Source organism: Hyaena hyaena, unplaced genomic scaffold (genome assembly GCF_003009895.1).
Source record: "Hyaena hyaena isolate Hyena2069 unplaced genomic scaffold, ASM300989v1 scaffold_228, whole genome shotgun sequence".
Taxonomy (NCBI): Eukaryota; Metazoa; Chordata; class Mammalia; order Carnivora; family Hyaenidae; genus Hyaena; species Hyaena hyaena.
This window is the reverse complement of record NW_024080860.1, coordinates 1,903,711-1,924,806: the sequence shown is the minus strand read 5'-3', so window position 1 is coordinate 1,924,806 and position 21,096 is coordinate 1,903,711. Positions and strand designations below refer to the sequence as shown.

The following is a 21,096-nucleotide window of genomic DNA, read 5'->3' as shown; positions in this document are numbered from 1 at the left end:
GGAGGGGGGGCAGGGTAGGACCGGGAGAAGGGGGCTGGTGGATCAGACCGCCCCTCCCTTGCACTTGGATAGACCTCTCTCCCAAGAGAATCGGCACCCCCAGCTCCCCACCACCATATCCCTAAAGCTCAGAGAGGCTGACGGGAGGGAGGCTGGGGCTCTCTACCCTCGCCGTTCTCCCGTCCAGGCACCAGTCTCTGAGGCCAGCCTCTGGCTGTCTCCCTACGTCCTTATTAAAAGGGACTCTTTCCCAGTGACACACAGCCTTGGCAGTACCGGCTCCACGTGCCCAGATGGGTCAGCGGTCACAGAGCTCGTCTCCCTCGGCTGTGCTTGGTACCATCTTTCAGGCCTGGGCAATGCTGCTTCATGAGACCCTGGAGATATTTATGATGTTTCTGGACGAGGAAAAACAGTAAGATGCTTCAAACAATAACCTCGAATTAACAACACGAAGCTCAGAATCCAGCCAAGAGAGGCAGCTGGAAGATAGAACATACCCAGGGATGACCCCACCCCCACTTTCTCGCTCCCCCAAAAGGCTGCAGAGACTGGATCACTTATTTTGTGGTGAAATACCCCTTTGCGTGCGGAGGGACTTTCCTGGATGACTTAAGAGTTCCTTTGCTGAGCGGACTTGTAGTAAAGCTGCCTTTATCCAAGTACCCCCGCTTCAGGGACTCCACCTGGGGGCCATCCCCACCTGAGGGCCAACAGGTACCTTATCCCGCAGGATTCTAGCACCTCCACACCCACCCACACCATCGATTTCTGGGGACGGACGCCCCCCAGCCATCCCAGGCTGAAGGAAAGCCACTCTGCAGCCCGGATGGGACAGTGCCGATGAATCCAGCAAATCTGCCACCAACTATTACCACTCACCCCTCCAGGGAGGTGAGTTATCCTCTCCTCCAGGGAGCCTGTTCAGCAGCGGCAGCCTCAGGGAGCCTCTGGGTCCACGCACCAAAGCCCATGCCCCCTTCTTGGGTGCTGTCACTGACGTTACAGTTGTGAGTCCTTAGCTTGTGAGGTCTCTGAGGTGGCCAAAGCGATCAGAAGCCGGACATCTTTATTTTTTTTTAATTTTTTTTTTATGTTTATTTTTGAGAGAGAGAGAGACAGAGCGCAAGCTGGGATAGAGCAGAGAGAGAGGGAAACACAGAATCCGAAACAGACTCCAGGCTCTGAGCTGTCAGCACAGAGTGCGATGCGGGGCTCGAACTGGGGAACAGTGAGATCATGACCTGAGCCGAAGTCAGACGCTTCACCGACTAAGCCCCCCGGGCACCCCCGAAGCCTGAGTACACAGGCTTTGGGGCTCCTCTGATCCAGTTCCTGCCCCTGCCTGTGGGGCTGGGGGCAGCTTCGTCACCACTTACAGTCTTGGAGACCACGCACCGCAGGCCAGGGACAAAGGTCTGCACCGGCTGCAGGGACTATTGGCTCAGTGTATCGCGCAGGGGAGCTGAGGGCCCCTGACGTGGAGCGGATGAGCCGAGACGGAGCAGGACCCCTGCTCCTCGCCCGGGGTCTGGGATGCACGAATCCCACCCTGTAGTCAGACACCCTCTCCAGCACCTGGGAGAGGCTTCACAGGGGATCACATTTCAGCACAGAAGCCTGAGAATGAGCCCCCACGACAGGGTCCCTCTCTGCTCGCAGGAAGCGAAGCCTGGCTCCTGTGCCCACGGGAGAGAGGAGGGGAAAGGTGACACCCAGCCCAAGTGCTGTCTGGTTCCAGTTCCAGTTACTGCCTCAAGGCAAGACCCATGGAAGTGGAGGCCCAGAGAGGGCTGTGCTCCTAACCAAGGACACACAGCAGACCCCACTTTGGGTCCATCGGAGAGCCCCTGGCCTCCGTTGCTGGTGGGCTGCTCACAGGGGCCCGCACCCCTCCTCCTGCAGTCTCTTGTTACTCACTTGGGCTCCTTTTGCTGGAGGAGGTCTCTGGCCTTCCACTGGGACACTGGGGTTTATGTCGCAGCTCTGTGTGATCCAGAAAAGCCCCCTCCCCTCTCTGAGCTGCCCTTTGCACAGGTCGGGACCGTGGATTGTGGTTTCTCACCGGCCTCATAGGTACCAAGCTAGGCCAAAGATGTAAAAGAACTTCGTAAACCACAGGGCTCTGTGTAAATGGAGAATGTTTCCAGGCTTCCCACCCATGCGTCAGAAACCGGACCAGACAGACAGACAGACACCCATACAATGCGCGTGCACAGCGATGCTCCCTATAGACTGCCCGCACTTGGACCTGAGCGTGTAGACACACGCATACCCACGTGCATGTTCTGACATGGCTGCACTTGGGCGGGGACACGTGGATTATTCTCTGCCTTTGCCCCTTCCTGCACCCCCTGCCCGGCGGCAGTGGCCCGAGCCTGTCAGAGCAGCCGATGGTGCCCAGGTAGCAGCCCCTCTGCCCCCTCCACCCCTGCCCCCTGCTAACTGCCAACCTGAGTGTCTTCTTAGTTGGGCCTCTGGGGGAGCAGAGTAAGGAGACTATGTCCGCCCTCTATAGCAAAGGGACACGATGTACTTTTAGGAGGACCTCGTTTCATAAAGAAATGCACTTAATTCCTGCTGTCTCTCCCCAGAAGTCGAAGGCCCTAATGTTTTGGAAGGTAAATGCCGTGATGCCCTCAGGTGGCATGAGGGGTCAGGGTGGCATCTGGAGGAATTTCAGAATTTCAGAGCACAGCAGGGTGGGGGCTGGTGCCAGGAGAAGGGCCCCCTGGGTCCTCAGACCTGGATGAGGCCAGTGGTCACTGAGGTAGGCCAGGGTGCTGGTGAAGAGCTAAGTCCCCTGACTGCCTAGATGTGAATCCGGACTCTGCCACTGACTTGCTGTGTGACTCTGGGCAAGTTTCCTAACCTCTCTGTGCCTCTGTTTCCTCATCTGTAGGAAATTCGACAAATTTAAGTGATTCAACAGCACAGTGTCTGGCACATAGTAGTACTCTGAGAATATGAGTTGCCAGTTCTTTAAAACACATTTTTTTTCACATTTATTTATTTTTGGAGAGGGTGCTAACGAGGAAGGGCAGAGAGAGAGGGAGACACAGAATCCAATGCAGGCTCCAGGCTCTGAGCTGTCAGCACAGAGCCCTACGTGGGCCCCAAACTCACAAACTGTAAGATCGTGACCTGAGCCGAAGTCAGACGCTTAACTTTAAGGCTGAGCCACCGAGGCGCCCCCACCAGTTCTTTTTCTTGATCATTATTATGACCTGCATTGCTCCACACGGACCAGACCCTCTGCCTCCTGAAATCAAAAGAGAATGTTTTCTCCCTCCCACCCCTCCCACTGCAACATAAGCCAGACTATAATGAACTTGAGCACCAAAATGCCTTCCTTGCCTGTACCTTAAGGCCCTTTCCGCTTTCTCTGGCCTTGGTGGAAACGGAAAACAGCTGCTTCGGGCTGTAGTACTTCCTGTGCACAGTGAGGAAGCGCCCGGAACAGAGCTGCCAGGTGCGCCTGTGACAGCCAGCCACAGAGCTGCGCCCTCCCTCCCTCCCTCCTTCTCGGTCCCCCTGGGGTCCTCCAGGGCAGGCTCCTTGGACAATGGGCCGGGGGATCCCCTCCTAGTAATGCTTACCTTCTGAGAGCACACAGGAACATCTTGCAGACCCATGTGACAGGGGAATAGGGCTTCCCCATATTTCTAGAATACAAGAATGGATGAGCCATGGCTCCTGCCCTCAGTGGTTCACAGCCCAGAGGGAAAAAGTGATACACATCCCTGTCCAAGGTGCCAAGTGCCGCAGGCAAGATGTGCACAAGGTCCATGGCAGTTTGTGGGAAGGTGGGTGCCTACGTTTGCCTGGAGTGGTCAAGGAGGGCTTCCTGTGGGAGGAGGTGCTTAAGTAGGAATTAGCTGATCCATGGGGTAGGATGGGAGCCATTTCTAGATGAGGTAACAAGACACACAAGCAAAGGCCAAAGGCTTCAGAGCACAGCAAGTAGCCCACACTGGTGGGGTTTGTCCTCAGGGCGATGTCAAGTGTCCGAGGGTGACATGTCAGATGGGTGGTTTAGGATGAGCAGAACAGCCTGGCATGTTTCTCACGAACTGACCGAATCTGTGTCCCCGCACCCACATCCAGAAAGAGGACATTTTCATCACCTTACAGGCCCTCTCACTGCCTCGTCCCACAGTGGTCCTCTCCACGGTAACCGCTGACCTGAATGTCACACTCCCAGCTCTCTGCCTCTGGTGGAACTTTAGATAAAGGGAATCGCCCAACATGCTCTCTTGGGGGGTGTCATCTTTCACCCAGTGTTATCTTTGCAAGGCTCACCCACGCGGCCACATGTGGCTCCTGTACACTTAGTACAGTTAGCCTTCCATTTTGTGAAAATTCAGTTGACCCGGCGTCCACTGATGGAATTTGGGTTATTTACAATTTGGGGGTTATTATGAGCGACGCCACAGGGAACGTTCTTACACATGTTGTTTGGTGAAAGTATTTATTCGTCTTGTTGGGTACGTATCTAGGGATGGAATTGCTTCTACTCAGCCTGGTTAGCAACTTCCAGATGGTTTTCTTCAAGTGGTTCTGCCATGGACACTCCGGTGGCACTGGGAATTCCAGTGGCTCCCATGCTCTGTAATACTTGGCATCATTAGTCTTGTTAATTATAGCCATTCTGGTGGGTGAGTGAGGGTGCTCCGCTGTGGTTGAATTTGCATCTCCTGGTGTGGCTAGTGGGTTGAGCCCCTGTGCATATGGTTATTGGCCATTTGGATCTCTTACTTTGTGGGTATATGTTTTCCAAGAATCCTCTTCTACGGGGTGGTAGGCTTGCTCTTTCTCTTCTGATGAAATATATTCTTGAGGTTTTTTTTAATGTTTGCTTATTTTTGAGTTGGGGGAGGAGGTGGAAGGGCAGAGAGAGAGACACACACACACAGAATCCAAAGCAGGCTCCAGGCTCTGAGCTGTCAGCACAGATCCCGATACGGGGCTAAAACCCATGGACTGCAAGATCATGACCTGAGCTAAAGTAGGATGCTTAACCGACTTAGCCACCCAGGTGCTCCAATAAATTCTTAATTTTAATGTGGTGCACTTTGTCAAGGTCTTCTTTAATGTTAGTACCTTTTGTGTCCTGTTGAAGTCTGTATCTACTCCGTGGTCATAAAAGTAGTAGCCTATGTATTTTACCTTTGGCGTTTGTGCTTACAATACATCTGAAATTGACTTTCATGTGTGGTATGGGTTAGGGATAGGATTCTTTTATTTTTCTTTTCCACTTGGATATCCACTTGACCCAGAACTGTTTATTTTAAACAGTTCTCTGTGGTACTGCATGTGTGCTTTTTTTCCATAAACTAAGTAGCTGTAAATATGAGTCTTTGCACTGATACTACTGTGTCTTAATTGCTGAAGTTTTAAAATGGGCTGAATTCTAAAGGTCTCAATTTAGGGGTGCCTGCGTGATTCAGTGAGTTAAGTATCAACTCTTGGTTTCAGCACAGGTCATGATCTCACGGTTCATGGGTTTGAGCCTGAGTCAGGCTCTGTGCTGACAGCGTGGAGCCTGCTTGGGATTCTCTCTCTCCCCCTCTCTCTCAGCCCATCCCTGACTCACACGTACTCTATCTCTCTCTCAAAATAAATAAACTTTGAAAAAAATAAATAAAGGTCTCAACTGAAATAAATCTAAGTGTTCTCCTTTTGTTCTATTTCTTCCAGATTGCCCTGACTCTTCTTGGACCTTTGTGCTGTCATATACTTGTCAGAATCCACCTGCCAATTTCCTAACATACACACAAACAGCCTTCTGATAGTTTGAATGGGATTGCATTGACTCTGTAAATGAGCTGGGGAGAATGAACATCTTTACAATATTGGGTCTTCCAATCTGTGAACATAGCATATCTTTCCATTTCTTTAGTTCTTCTTTAATTTCTCAGTGATGTTCTAGAGTTTTTAATAGATGTATTCCTAGACAATTTGATACCTTTATGATGTTTTTGTGAATGTTATCATTTTAAAATTTCACCTTCTATTTGTTTATTGCCAAAACAATAGAAACCATAGAAATATGGTTGATTTTTGTAAAGTGTCTTCCAGGGATCTTGCTAAAATAACTTAATAATTCTAGGAGCGCCTGGGTGGCTTTGTCAGTTAAGCGTCCGACTTCAGATCAGGTCATGATCTCACTGTTCATGGGTTCAAGCCTGGTGTCGGGCTCTGTGTTGACAACTCAGAGCCTGGAGCCTGCTTCGGATTCCATGTCTCCCTCTTTCTCTGCCCCTGCCCCACTTGTACCCTGTCCCTGTCTCTCAAAAATAAATAAGCATTAAAAAACATTAAAAAAAATAATTCTAATCATTCTTCTTCAGATTTTGTTGGGGAAAAGAAGTTCTAGGGTGTGGTCTAGCCATGGTTCACATGGTTGAAGGTCAAGGCCCACTGTCCTTGAACTCTAGGCTGGATGTGTAGGTAGAGAGAATGGAAGACAATTGGCCAGCCTGGTCACCAAGGTCCCTAGGGCCATGGTGAGGTGCAGAAGTCACAGACTTGGTCCATGCTTAGCCATGGTCCAGGCACTGTCTGCATGTCCATTGAGAGTTGCCGCCCCGGTGGGGCCCACCATGGCCTCAAGAGAAGGGAAGCCCTGGGTTCTAATTTTGGCCTTTAACTGACAAGCTGTGTGTCCTCGAGCACATTGCTGAACCTCTCTGAATCTTATTCTTCTCACTCGCAAATGGAGGGCGCTATTCCCCAGGTATTTCTTCCTCTCAGCCAGTAGGTGCCTGGTAAACACTGGCGAATCAGTTCCACTCACCAGCTTTGTCCCTTTGGCCCATAGGGTGATTCTGAACATTTGCAGAACATTCTGCAGTCCAGGGGCTGCTAACATGGGTGCCCTCAGGGTAGGAGGTGACTGGCTCCCACTGTGCTCTAAGAAGATTCGGTGCAGTCAGTCCTTTGGGGCTTTGTGCTTCCAGCATGAGAACACCCATGTGAGGCTGCCCGTCTCCAAACAGAAACTCCATTACTCTTTCAATAAAAGCCTTGGCAGAAGTTCCTGAAAATCTGCCTTCTGTGTGATCCCTGATATACAAAAGGATGGAATTTAATTATTCTGTCCCAGAGCCCCAGGGTGGGGTCTGGCACGCAGCCACAGTCCTGTCTGACCAGCAAGCTTCCTGGGCCCCGATGGGCTCCTTACTCAGGCATGTGGCTGGGAAGGAATAGGAAAAGCACAGGGCAGGTCTCCTCTTGGCTTGGCCTTGCCCTCCCCGCCCTTCCTTCTGGGGTATGTGGCTTAGAGAAATCCAATTTGTCTGTGATTACTTGGACAAGCCGCTCTCCAGAAGTTAGCTGGAAAGGTGATGTCCTCGGCTCAGGTATTCCTCGCGGGGCTGGCCTCAGAGCACCATGGGCACCTGGGTAGACTCAGGGGCTCCAGCCTGCAGCTGACTTGCCCCTCCACTCCCGAATCCCGTCTCCTACCCTCGTGGTAAATCAGATCCCTACCTGTTACAGGAGCTGAGGCCAGGGGCCAGGAGGGGGTCTGTTTTAGCAGGTGCGAGGCGAGACGGAACCTTGGAAAGGTGACGAGTTGGGGGCTGAGAGCAGATGGTCCAACACCCATCCCAGCTCAAATCTGCGTCACTTTTCCCGTCTGCAAAGTGGGGATAGCGATCTAGGGCCTGCCTCAGGGTCGGTGAGAGGCTCCCACAGAAAGAATGGGTGGGAAAGCCCAGGGCCAGACCCGGAGCAAGTACTCAGCACACTTTGTCTTACCAGTAGTAGTCACAGCTCAGGGCCACCTCCTTAGGAAGCCATCTTGTTGTCCCCTGGCTGGGGTTGGCCTTGCCTTGCATAGGAGAGGCACACAGATGGACAGTGGTTGCTTACGTGTCCGGAGAGCTTTGAAGGTGAGGCCTTTCGTCCTCGGGTCCCTATCACAGAGGAGATCTTGACGCATCTGTAGAACAAACAAAATACTAAGTAGGGTTGCCAGATAATTATTGTGTTTCTGTTTGCTAAACCCGACAACAATCTCTGTAAGGCAGCTGGAGTTGAATCCTGGAGTACTCTTAAAAGTCCAGAAGATTCTCTCCTGGTTGACGAGTCTGGTTAGGACTTGATTATAGGTTGCAACTTGAATCAATCAGCGTTCCCCGGAGAAACACAATCAGTAAGACACATGTGTGTATCTGTATAGCTATATATGTATCTCTTTAGATCTATAATCTGTCATCGGTATTAAGGAATTGGCTTATGCAATTATAGGGGTTGGCAAGTTTGAAATCTTTAAGAGGGCCAGCAGGCTGAAAACTCAGATGTGTTTCACTGCTGCAGTCTTGAGGCAAAATTCTTTCTTCTCTGGGAAACCTCACTTTCTGCTCGTAAGGCCTTCAACTGATTGGATGAGGCCCACCACATTATCCAAGGTAACCTCCTTTACTTAAAGTCAACTGATTGTAGATGTTAACCACCTCTACCAAATACCTCGCAGCAATGTCTAGACTAGTGTTTGGCCAAGCAATGGCATGAGAGCCTTCCCAGGTTGATACATAAAATGCAACCCCCAGGCCTTCATCTGCCTTTAGCCAATGAGTCTCAAGGCTGCTAATCCTAAGGGACCATGGTGGTGGATTTTGGGGGGTGGGGGAGGATCTGGTTGTGCCCCAGACCAGATATATGAACTTCCAGGCCATTTCCCTACCAGACTTTGTAGCAAGTGTTCAAGGCCATCTCTTCTGAGGCCCATGGCAGTTCCCAGGGGTGGGTCAGAGATGATCTTGCCCATTTTACTAGGAGGAAACAGGCACTAAGGACCAGTGACTTTGCAAAGGTGTTGGCTTAGCAGTGGAGCCAGATCTCTAGATTCTTCACCTCCAACACACATGCAAATGGCTTCTCCTACTGTGGGAACCCTCCCCAGCGAATTGAGGGAGGAGCCCTGGGGGCCAAGCATGACTCCAAGGGCTATCTTTGTCATTTATTCCATGAGCACTTACTAAAAGCCTGCTATGTGCTTGCTAGCATGTGGGATGAGAGCTGGCCTCGTGCAGAGCAGACCCAGAGGTCACTGGTGCCACATGGTAGCGGCCCCAGAGGGAGAGGTCACCAAGCCAGGTGCTCACAACTGGCGCAGGTGGAAAAGCCAGGGACCCAGGTGCCAGTCAGTCCCCGGGAGCCACCAGTAGAAGCTGGCATCTCCGGGCCTGGGACAGAGGGCCCAGGGCCCGGCAGGCACCGCTCTCCTGGCTCAGTTCTCTTACTCTGCGCAGCAGCCCTAATGAGGTAGGGATGATTTGTCTTGCTGTCAGATCAGGAAACTGAGCCCAAACTATAGAACATCAGTGGGAAATTTTCCAAAAATTGAGGGCAGATCTCACCCCAAATCCTGCCAGTACAACTGTTTTTATTTTTCCAGGTTCCGTGTCTTGGATGTCCATCTTTTATGTGATTATAAGCAGAAAACAGATGCAATGTTGTCATTTTTTACATACCATCCTGAGCATGTGTCATGTTCTTACCCAGTTAATGTCTTATACTATGTTTATGTGTATAAGTATGTATGGAATCCATATGTTTGTTTGGAATATGTATATTGTTTTAAAAAGGCAGGTGTCCTTCAAGGTTTACAATTAAAAACAGCAGTCCCATGGGCTCCTGGGTGGCTCTGTTGGTTAAGCGTCTGACTTCGGCTTTGGACATGATCTTGCGTTCATGGGTTCCAACCCCGTATGGGGCTTTGCGCTGATAGCACAGAGCCTGCTTTGGATCCTCTGTCTCCCTCTCTCTCTTCCCCTCCCCTGCTTACATGCTCTCTCTTTCAAAATAAATAAATGAAACACTAAAAAAAAAAAAAGAGCAGTCTCCTGCTTTATCTCCCAGGTTTTCCCCCTATAGTCGAGCTTTTGGGGGGTTGGAGGAGGCCTTACCTCTATAGGCTAACTAACATTTATATATTCTTATTTCTCTTGGTTTTTAATCTTAGAGATTGTCCATTGAGTCTGTCCTGTGGGAGATCCTGGTGCTTCTCTTTGTCTTTTCCTCCTCCCTTTCCCCTATGTCTTTTCCTCCTCCTCCAAGCAATTGTACCACACTTTGGGTTGGATCGGTGGACAATGAGTTGTATAACAAACCAAATAATATTCACAACTGGTTTCAGATAATATACCAAGCTGCATCTCCTTGCTTTAGACTTCTTTTCCTGGAGTCAGTGATTCCTTTTTTTGTTTGCTTGCGTAGTTTTCTGGGCCATGTCATAAATGTTGTAGCCCTTGGCATGTCACTAATTCACCCCAAAGATTCCAAAAGAAGTCTAATTCTCCCTCACACGCATGTACAGCTGGGTCTCTTCCCTTTATTTCTCATCTCATGTCCCTTTGTTGTTGAACTCCTGGCCTTCAGGGATCCCGTTTTGTGCCTTTCTTTTCTCTGGCTTACTTCTTTGTTTTGATGGGGTACATCTTTCTGAGAAGAGGTATGTGGAGTGTCAATATTTTGAGGACGTGCATGCCTACAGATGCTTCATTTTACTCTCAAAATGTGAGGGATAGTTGAGCTGGGTATAGACTCTTAGCCAGAAACCATCCTCTCTCAAAAGAATACCCCTATCTCATAGCTTCTGCTGTTACTGTTCAGAAGTCTAATGCCATATTGATTCTGGACAGTTCCTGGAGGCCTCATTTTTTCTTGGAAGCTTTTAAGATTTTCTCTCTGGGATTCTGAACTTTTGTGACAATGTGCTTTTTGGTAAGAGCTAGGCTTTTTGTGTGTGTGGTTTTTTTTTTTTTCAATCTGGCATTTCACACGCTCTTTCAATTTGAAAGTTCATATCTGTCAGTTTTAGGTGACCTTTTGCGATCATTTCTTTAATACTCTTCTCTCCATTTTCTCTGTTTGGAAGCTGTTAAGATTTTCTCTCTGGGATTCTGACCTTTTGTGACAATGTGCTTTTTGGTATGAGTTGGGTTTTTTTTTTTTTTTTTTCCCAATCTGGCATTTCACATGTTCTTTCAATTTGAAAGTTCATATCAGTCAGTTTTAGGTGAACTTTTGGGATCATTTCTTTTACTCTCTTGTCCATTTTCTTTCTCTGGAACCTCCAATTATTTGTTAGATCTTCTGGATTGATCCTCTAATTTTCTTATCTCTTCTCTCCATGTTTCATAGCCCCCTTTTTGCAACTTTCTAGAAAACCTCCTTATCTTCTAATCTTTTCACTGAATATTTTACATCAGCTTTTTTTTTTTTTTTTCCATTTCTACAGATGCATTTTTGAGTTTTGAAGGTTCTTTGTAAATAACTTCCTGTTGTTTTGGGGAGGCAGTAACTTCTCATATCTCTCTAAGGATATTGGAGTTTTACGTTGTATTTTGCAGTCTTTTTCTGTCCACTCATTTTCTCTGTTTTCTGAGTTTGCTTTCTTCTTGTTTATTGTTTTGGTCTTTGTCTTTTGCATTAGAGGCTCTCTGTGCATATTTAATAGTCAGACTTTGGGAGCTGCGCCCCATGGGCAGACAGATCCATCTTCTCATGGGTTTTCCTGCAGGAGTTTGCACAGGGCCCATCCAGGTCTTCTCTCTTTGGTCGGAGGGGCCTAGCTGGAGAAGATGTAGCTGGCTGGAGGTGTGTGGCCTGGCTGGAGAAGGCCTGGCCTGGCTGGGGGTATGGTAGTGAATGAAGAGGCAAAAGAAACCAGGGCCTAGTCAAGATAAGACTTTTTCCCCTGATAGCAGTTTCCAGCAAAGAGTGAGGTGACCAAAGCCTCACCAGTAGAGGAAGGTCCTTTGTGCCCTTCAAAGATCCCAGTGGGGAGGAGGGAGGCACTAAAAGAATGTGTGGCCCAAAGGCTGAACTCTTGGGTAGAGCAGGGCTGACTGTATATGTAGTAAGATAGAAATGGGCCAGTCATATTTGTGCTGGGCCCACAAATGTCACACTGAGGACACTGAGGCCGCTTAGGACCTCCGTGTTCCTAGGGTCCCCTGTGAACACACTTGGCCAGCCCCACCCCCTGTCCCCACAGCATCTGACCCCACTGACCTCCTTGGAGCTTTCTTCTCCTAACTGGGCTTAGGAGTTTTGGCTGGAGTCCAGGGTCTCCAGGGAGATTTTAGGGGTCTCCTCCCACTGGGCCCTGCTTGGGCTGGCCTTCTGGTGACATCCACCCTGCACATGCCCGCTGCCATCTCCCAGGCCTCTCACAGAGGGAGCTGGGTGTCTGGGGACAGGACCACCCGTGTGCCCTGGCTCAGCCCTGTCCCAAGCCTCCTGGTGGTCTCACTCAGCCTCCAGATTTTTCTGCAGTCGGCAAGGCTCCTCTTACGGCCCTGGCCTGGGGCGTCAGCCTCGCTCGGGAACCGGCTACCGAGTTCTGGATACAGAGCCATCACCCGTGGCCATGCTGACCGAGGGCAAATGGCAGCTGGATTGGCTGTGGGTGGACGGCGCCCGGCAGTGAGAGCCCAAGGGCAAGGGCACAGGTGGCAGGAGCAAAGAGTCCAGGATCCTGAAACCCTTAGTGCTGACCCAATAAAAACCCCTTTTACAGATAAGAAAACTGAGGTGCGGAGAGGTCAGATGAGGGCCTCTCCAGCCTCACCGTGAGTTAATAGCTTATCATTCTCTTTCCACTGACTGCACCAAGCAGGGAGTCTCTCTCTCTCTCTCTCTCTCTCTCACACACACACACACACACACACTGGTTTGCCTGGCACAGGAGAGTTCCTGACCCTTTGCCATGTCGTAACACAGGAATGTGTTGTGGCCCCGGGCACCCGTGGGCCTGTGTGTGCTGGGAAGGGGGCCGGGCACGTGGGACTCTCGGAATCTCGGGAAGTCAGTGAGGGGAAACCGAGGCCCAGAGCCAGCAGGCAGGGCCTGGTCCACTCACCGAGACACTCAGCACCCTCAGCGTCATTTCCATGTTCCTACCGCTCCTGTGAATAATTTGAAAAATTTAAACACACAGAATGTAATTGCTTGCCGATGACAGAATGCCAAGAGAGCCATAAAACCCGCCTGGCCTCAGCGCCTGCCCAGGCAGGTGGCACTGGGAGGACGAGCTGGCAGCCTCACCCCTGCCCTGCTGGCTGGGCCTCCCGGGCCTCTCTGCGGCTGGGGAACCAGACCCCCTGTGCCCGCCGACGGCCAAGCCGCACCTCACCTGCCAAGCAGGGTGCCCAGTGCCAGAGCAAACTGGGCTCGTGCCCAGCACACTTTCCAGAAATAGGTTTCTGCGAGAGCCTGAGGCTCACTCCTCCCTCACAGACCTTACCCCCTGCAGAGTCCCCACTGTTGCCTCAGACCCTGGAAATGCTGTGTTCATGGCCCCTAAATGCCTAAGGGCCTCAGGAATGTTCACTGGGCCAGGCCGGGGCTCCAGTTCACAGCTCCCCGCTTCCGTCAGGCCCTCTGCCCTGCCTGCCAGCCTCCCGGGAGGTGGGGGTGAGAAGCCCTTCTGGTCATGGAGGGGGCCCGGGGCTCAGACAGGAAAGTCACTTCTTCACAGTTCTCTGGATTCAGCGCCTGTGGCTCCGGAAGACACGGCTGCTCCAGAAGGCTCGTGGGCTCTGACGGCAGGCCCCTCCTTGTGCCGCCCGGCCACCCACCTCATGGGATTTAGCGCTGGGGCGCGGGGGGCTCCTGAGCTGCTGTGGTTCCTCCGGGCGGGGAGGGGGCGATGGTAGGGGACGTACAGGGATGGAGGGTGGGGATAGGGTGGGGGGTAAGGCAGGTGGGTGGAGGAGTGGGTAGATAGGTGCGGTTAGCCTAGGGGGTGGACGGATGGGACCCTATTTTTTTGGTGTCTGTCTTTCCGTTAAAGGCTTCATTTAAGGCCCAGGAATGCTGACCTGCCTGAGGAGGGGGCCACTGAAAGGACCCGGGGGCTCTGTGTGGACTGGGGGCCTTTGGAGACCCTGTCATTTCAGCTGGGGCACCTGTGCACTTTTCCTCTGAGGCCTGTCCCTGTCCCCAGAGAAGACCCCTCACCTCTCCTGCCTGGCTCCGTCCCAGCCAGGATGGCCTTCCTGCCTCCTGGAGGCTCTGATGCCTTCTGCCCAGGTAGGCCTGGGCCCCTGGCTGCGTTTCATAAATTGGCATCAATCGCTGAGAAGCCTCCTCTGCCCTTCTCTTCCCTCTGTGGTTTATACCTTGTTCTTGCTTTCTTTCTTTTTTAAATTTATTTATTTATTTTAAGAGAGCAAGCGAGCAGGGGAGGGGCAGGGAGAGAGGGAAAGAAGAGAATCCCAAGCAGGCTCCGTGCTGTCAGCGCAGAGCTTGACCCCGGGCTCGATCCCATGAACGATGAGATCATGACCTGAGCCAAAATCAAGAGTCTCACGCTTAACCGACCAAGCCCCCCAGTCACCCCTGTATCTTTTTGTTTCTTCACCACACTTTCCTGGGAGAAACTAGGGGGACGCGTGGGGGTGTCCAGCAGAGAGCCTCCCCCCCTCGTGCGGGTCCTTCCTGGAGCCCTACCCGGTCCCAGCCTCGTAACTTTACATTCTTCTGGTTGTTTAAAAGTTTCTATGTTTATGCCCCGGTCTCTAATCTGTTTTCTGTATCAGGGTTACTGGCATGGTTTTATTGAGGGGGGAAAAAAAGAGTTCTGTTCCTAAAAAATGCTTATAAACCACGGACTGGGCCCAGCCCAGGGGAGCGGGGGAGGGAGATGAGGGTGAGCGGGGCGTCTCTGAGCCCAGTGGTGCCTCTTGTAAATCACCGCTGCCGAAGGGGGGACACCAGTGAGGTGACTTGCTTTCAGAAATGACGTTGGGGGCCTCTCCAAGGACAAGAGAGACCAGTGGGGAGCAGGCACGGACACTGCTGGTGAACTTCAGGCCTCACCGCGGCCACGGGGCCTCTGACAGCCCCTGCACACCAAGTGTGACCTAACAAGTTCCCCTCAAACCTCTAGTGCATGGTCGGCGTGTCTGTTCAGCCTCAGTGAGGTTGCTGGAAGGTCAGGCTTTGAACCGAGGGAGAGATTTAGGCATCCCTTGATTTCTGGAGCAATAAAAGCTCTTTAGAACAGCTTTGAACCCTCTCTTTCCTCTTTAAAGAGCTCGGTCCCTGGGGCAGACAGACATAAATGGGTAATTATAGCCCAGGGAGACGTGTACCTGGGGGGTCAGCCGTTAGCGGTCTCCTAATTGGCCTTCCGGCTTCCAGCCCCTCCCACGCCCACCCATTGTACACTCTGCTGCCGGAGTGAGGTTTTAAAAATGCACACCTGACCTTGACTTTCACCCCCTCCCACAGCTGCCCCCTGGCCTCAGGCCTCCTAATGGGCCCAGCCCACTGCTCCAATCTGTGGGAGGGGTGGAGGGGGGCCTGGGTATGTTCTGATTCTCCTAGGTTGCTACCAGAACCTTCCCTTTTCTTCCCTGTCTCCAGACCTCAGCCCTCCTTCCTCACCCGGTCAGTCATTGTGCATCCCTCAGGCCTCACCTCAGATGCTGCTGCCTCCAAGATGTCCTCCATGACCCCACCCCCCACCCCAGACTGGCATCACTGTCCCCCACGCCGCTCTTTTGCACATTCTATTCTTACAGCCCTGCATAGCCCTTACCAGCCTGTACTTTTTTGCCCACCTCCCTCCCTGGACTGGGGCTCTCAAGGTCAGGGAGCACATCTCTTTTACCATCTGTTTATCAGATGTTGGATTTTTTTTTTTAAGTCCCTACTTTGTGCCAGGCCCTGAGATTGGGAGGCCAATAAAATCGACAAAGCCCCTACCCTCATGGCCCTTGCAGGCTGACTAGGCATTGAGGGTGGGCTCAGGGCTGGCTCTGACACTTTGCGGAGTAAATGGACAGTACCGTGTGCCGCCGGTGCTCAGAAAAGAGGCAGCTCAGAGGTCAGGGAGGCTGCATGGAGGAGGGGGCGCTGCAGACAAGGCCCTGAAGGACGGATAAGAGTTATCTAGGCAAACTGATCCCAGAGCTCCCTGCCTGCCCGCCTGGAGGCTGTGCTGGTGGCTGGCTGCTTGCAGCGCAGGGTCTACACTCCATTCTCGCCCTTCTCTTTCAGAATGCATGAACTGTACCCGGCTCAGCGACATGAGTGAGCGACTAACCACGCTGGAGGCCAAGGTCAGACGGCCTGGGGAGCTGGCGGGTGTGTGCGAGGGTTGTGTATCAGTTCCTGCCGGGTGTGGCTGGGGAGAGCCCAGCCCTGAGCAGTTCGGTCCCAGGGGTTGGCTGCTCCTGGGGCCTCAGTGGTTCTGGGTGGTCTAGTCTGGGCCACCTCCCAGGGTGGGGGAGGGGAGTGGGGAAAGCCAGAAATACGGAGGTCTGAGACAGCAGGCTGGTCTGGGTGTGGGCCTCCGTGGCTGGCGGAGCTGGAGCCCCAGAAGTTGACCCCTCAGTGGAAAAAGCAGGGCACCCTTCCCCCCTCAGGAGCTGCTGCTCCCAACTCTGGCTCCTCCTCTCCCTCCCCGTCTGGCACACGGCTGGGCACAGACAAGCTGATGGGGAAGGAGCTGCCTGGCAGGTGGAGCCGGTCACCCCAGGGGCAGAAGCACTGAATAAAGAATGAGATGATTTAGGGGCACCTGGGGGGCTCAGTGGGTTAAGCGTCCGACTATTGATTTCGGCTCAGGTCACGATCTCATGGTTCGTGGGACGGAGCCTCACGTGGGGCTCTGCACTGAGTGCAGAGTCAGCTTGGGATTCTCTCTCTGCCTCTCTCTCTCTCTGCCTCCCTCCTGCTTGTGCATGTGCATTCTCTCTCTCTCTCTCTCTCAAAATAAATAAGTAAACCTAAAAAAAAAGAAACAAAGGAAGAGGAAAAGTTAATTTATTTGAGAGTATGGGAGTAGCCCCAGGCAGCTCTGGGCAAGGAGAGAGGCAGTAACTCAGAGGCAGAGGACGTGCGGGGCGCAGGTGTGGGGACAGAGCCTGCCGAGGGACAAGGAGGCTGGCGACCATCCCTCCGTGAGAGACCCTTCTCCTGGGCTATATCGCCGTCACCTCATGTGCTCTGCCTCGCGAGCCTGCCGACATTGCTCCGGCGGAGTGTCTCAGGGACCCGGTGCCTACGAAGCCAAGCTGGGGGGGACCGCAGGCTGCGTCCTGACTGGGGATGAGCCCATTGCTCCCTCCTGTCCCAGGGTGCCTGCTGGGGACTGAGGCCTCTGTACCCAAAGCCTCCTGGGGCTGGGACTGCTGGGGTGGCCTGGCCCGGAGTTGGGGGAGAGCCGCTGGCTAGAGGCCAGAGTGGGGATGGAGGACGGAGGTGGACTGAGCGAGCCCCGTGGCAGGACCACAGAGCGGACCCAGAGGTCGGGCCCCTCCCCTGCCCCGAAGAGCCTGGTAGGCAGACCTTCCCAGGCAGACGCATATGCGTATGCACACAGACACACGGACACATGCGCATGCACGTGCACGGACACACATATACACGTAGACACACAGACACACTCACAAACACGCACAGGCTCACAGACGCGCACACACAGCCCTTGCATCACCCTTTGGCCCTGCTTCTTGCCCTGAAAGCCTGGCCGTGAGGGCACCTGCCGGTGAAATGGGGCTGCGGATGACTGTCGCTCGGGGTCAGGCAGAGTGGGGCTGTCACCACTGGCTGGGTGACTCTCGCCGGGCTCCCGGCGCCTATACTGTGCGGTGGATTGAAGAACCGGCCTTTAAAGGGCAGCCGGGGCCTCAGAGGACAAGGCGGAGGGTCCCAGCCTTGGAAACGGCCGAGCACTGGACAGATGGGAGGGTCTGTGTCAGCGATGCCATCTTGCCGTTCCCATGGCACAGATGCAGCCACAGGTGTGCGGGAGATGCCTGTGCAGAGCACATGGCATGAGAAGCTCCAGGCCATGAGTGCCCCCCCTTGTCCCTGAGCCTCCTGCAGGTGGGAGGGTCCCCCGGCGGCCCCCTGGACATGGACTGGGACTGGGGGACCCTGTGCCCTCCTTGGGGTCGGTGGCTCCGTGGGGGTGGGGTGGAAGCCATCAGGGAATGGATGCCATCACGTGGGCCAGGCTGGGGCTGGGGACGCCCCGGGAACAGGAGGGGGGTGACGGGGAAGATGCCAGGGTGAATGTGTGGCACCTGAGATTTTAAAAAGAAGAGGGGTTGCCAAGCCAGCTGGCCTGACCGACATTCTCCAGGCACCTGAAGCCTCTGAGCAGTTGGGCAGGGTGTGGACTGGCAGCTTGCCGTGCCCCAGCCGGGCACCTCAGGGTGTTACAAGTCCCAGCTCTGGGGGCAGACGGGCGCAGTGCTAGCTGTCTTCCACCCAGCTGGCCCTGGCCCGCCTGCCGGGAGCAGCTCCCCCCGTCCTCTCACCCTGACCCCACGCTGGGCCACAGCAGCAGGCTGTGAGGGGGCTCCAGGGTGAGGGTCGTGATCCTTCTGCAGAGCTGGGGGACAGGACGGTGGTCGGGTCCCTGCCCAGGAGTAGGTCTGCCTTTCCTGCTCAGCTCTGGCCCCCATCTGCTGTCCTGTGAAATGGAAATCGAAAGAGTCACTTCCCTGCCCACCCCTCACCGGCTTGTTCTGGGGGAGGGTGTACAGGGACAAGCTTGGATGGGGAGAGGGGGAGGGAATCTGCATCTGAGGGTGTGCCAAGAGCCAGCTGCCACCACCCTCCCTCTGGATTCCCAGCTCAGGGATGTGCGATTCCTGGCTCAGGTCCTGTGCGTTACCTGGGTCACCTTCTAGCTGTTTACCTGCCTGTTACATGCCTGGGGGTCCCCTGGGGAAACGGAGCCCCTGAGAGGCAGCAGCCGGAGAGGGAGGGGGCTGGAAGCTGGCTGGGCTGTCGGGACAGCCCCTGCTGTGGCCAGGGGGGCCTGCCGGGCTCAGAGAGGACACGGAGCAGGATCAGTGGCTGTAGTCAGGCCAGCGAGAGCCAGGCAGGCAAAGCCCAGATGGGGAGTCAGAAGCCAGACGACTGGCATAAGAGAGCAGCAACCCAGAGGCCTGGAAACTGTGGCCTCTGCCCTCTCAGACAAGTAGCCTGCTTTGCTGTGTCAGTATATTCTTTAAGGATGTTTATTGTTTGTTTGTTCAACGAGAAGTCCAGCAGGTCTTGGGATTGGTTTGGTGGCTTAAGAACTCAAGCTCTTCGCAGCCTTCCCCTCCACCTCCTTAGTGAATGGGCTTTTGTCCTCATGGTCAGTGCCTCATGGTTACAAAGTGGCTGCTGCTGCTCTAGGCATCGCATCCCCGTACATGTTCAGAGGCAGGAAGTAGAGGATAAGGCAAAGCAGCCTAACAGGCTCTTCTGTCCCATCGACCAGCACTGGGCTCTATGCCTATCTCCTAGTTGCAAGGGAGTTGGGAAAATAAGTACCTGGCAATCACAATTCCTCCTCCGGAGCATACCCACAGGCACACGACAGGGGGCTCTCCATGTCTAGCAGCCATCAGGGTTTGCTCCCTCTTCACTTCCTGCCGGTGCCTGAGCTCCTGGAAGGCCCAGACCTAGGAGCTGACCTGGGACTCCTGCCACCCTGTTTTTCTGAGACAGGGTAGAGTGGTGGGGTGGAAAGTCAGGAAGAAGCTTCCTTCCTGCCCTCCTCTCCTTCCTCCGGTTTACACTCTGACTCCACGGACCGCGTGGCACGGGAGGGAGCACAGGGAGGATTCCCCTGTGTGAGGGTCACAGAAGCCTCCGAGTTAGCCGGCGTCTGGCCCAGGAGGGCAGCCTCCCAGCCAGCCAGCCAGGCTGCGATGATGGCATGGGAGCCACTGCCCTCCGAGGTTGGCTGCAGTCTGGTTTTCTTGGGTGGAGTCCCCACGCCCACTGCTGCCTGTCCTGGTGAGGTCATGCCGGCCCCCGGGTGGGATCGGTGGCACCAGGAGGCTGGCCACAGCCAGGCCAGGAGGGCTGGGACGCCGGCCAGGGCTCCTGCTGACTTGGCTGTGACCTGGGGCTCCTCTGCCCGGGTGGTGATGCCATGGTCCCAGGACCCACTGCTGCCTTCACCCACACTCCTGCCCCTGGACCCCCCATCACGTGTCTCTGACAGCTCTCCCCACCTCCAGCTCCTCCACTGCCCAGAGCCCCTAACCTCGGACATGGCTGGTCAGCTTCCCAGCGGACACTCAGTGATTGGGGGAGGAATCATCACCCTTCCCTCCCCGAGGGGATTCCAGGGTCGGGAAATGGAGTTGCATCCCCGAGCCGCACTGTGATAGTGGCCGGCTACTCCCCTATGGGTGCTCCAGTGAAGTTCCGCCAAGGCTTGGGCTGTGGCCAAGCTGTGGGGAGGTGGACAAGGCACTGCATGGGACCCTGGTCCCAGCCTACTTGCTGGGTGACCTTGGGTGAGTCACTTGCAGTCTCTGAGCCTTTATTTCCACCTCTCCTGGGATGGACCGTAGTGACTCTTCCTGCCTGCTGGGGACTTGGAAGGACCAGAGTGGGAGGGGCTCGGAGAAGTAGCGGTGGGGGGGCGGGGGGGGAGTTGCTGGAGCCTCATGGGGAGGAGCCCACGGGCCCAACAAGACGGAGACCCCAAGGCCTGGTGCAGGGGTGCCACTCTGTTCCCTAGGATTCTCAGAGACTGCCACCCAGGCCTAGGGACACTGCAGGACTGGTGGGAGGGAGTACTTGGGGGCCCCTTTGTCACCCCCCTCCCCCCCCCGCCAAACCACAGCCCAGCCCAGGCCTGGGTGCCATGAAGGCTGCCCTTTGTCCCTGGGACCCAGCAGTGTCTGCAGGAGGAGCCGCGGCCCAGTGCGGCACGCCGTCGGTGTTCTCGCCCCCGCTTTGCTGATGGGAAAACCGAGGTCCGGATGTCACAACGCTTGCACAAGTTCACACGGCGGCAGCCGCCTAGTGGGAGAGCCGGATTCAAACCAGCTTGGGGGGCAGCAGGGGCCTGAGCACCCCGATCAGGAGGCACTTGACCCAGGCGGGGTCTGGGGGGAGAGCAAGGGGCGCCTGCTCCCACCCATGGTTCTCGATACAAAGTGATTGTGCAGTGGCTCAGGAGTGAAGGGAAGGGCTGGCGGGGCCGGGGTATTGGTGGCCCTCTGAGGACATGGGGGTGGGGAGTCTCAGGGCAGGAGGGACCCTGGGGTCCTTCCAGCAGCTGGAGCAAAGCTGGTGAGGCCCAGGAGGGGATGGGGGCAGGTGGGG

General features: G+C 54.3%; 1 protein-coding gene across 2 annotated transcripts in view; it reads left to right on the top strand.

Annotated features, from left to right (window-relative positions):
* Window positions 1-21,096, top strand: part of COL26A1 (collagen type XXVI alpha 1 chain) — a 154,513-nt gene that overhangs the window by 117,861 nt on the left and 15,556 nt on the right. For both annotated transcript variants that reach the window (XM_039243456.1, XM_039243455.1), the window contains exon 4: window positions 16,024-16,085. In XM_039243456.1, coding sequence (XP_039099387.1) covers window positions 16,024-16,085 — 62 coding nt within the window. The remainder of the gene's footprint in view (window positions 1-16,023; window positions 16,086-21,096) is intronic.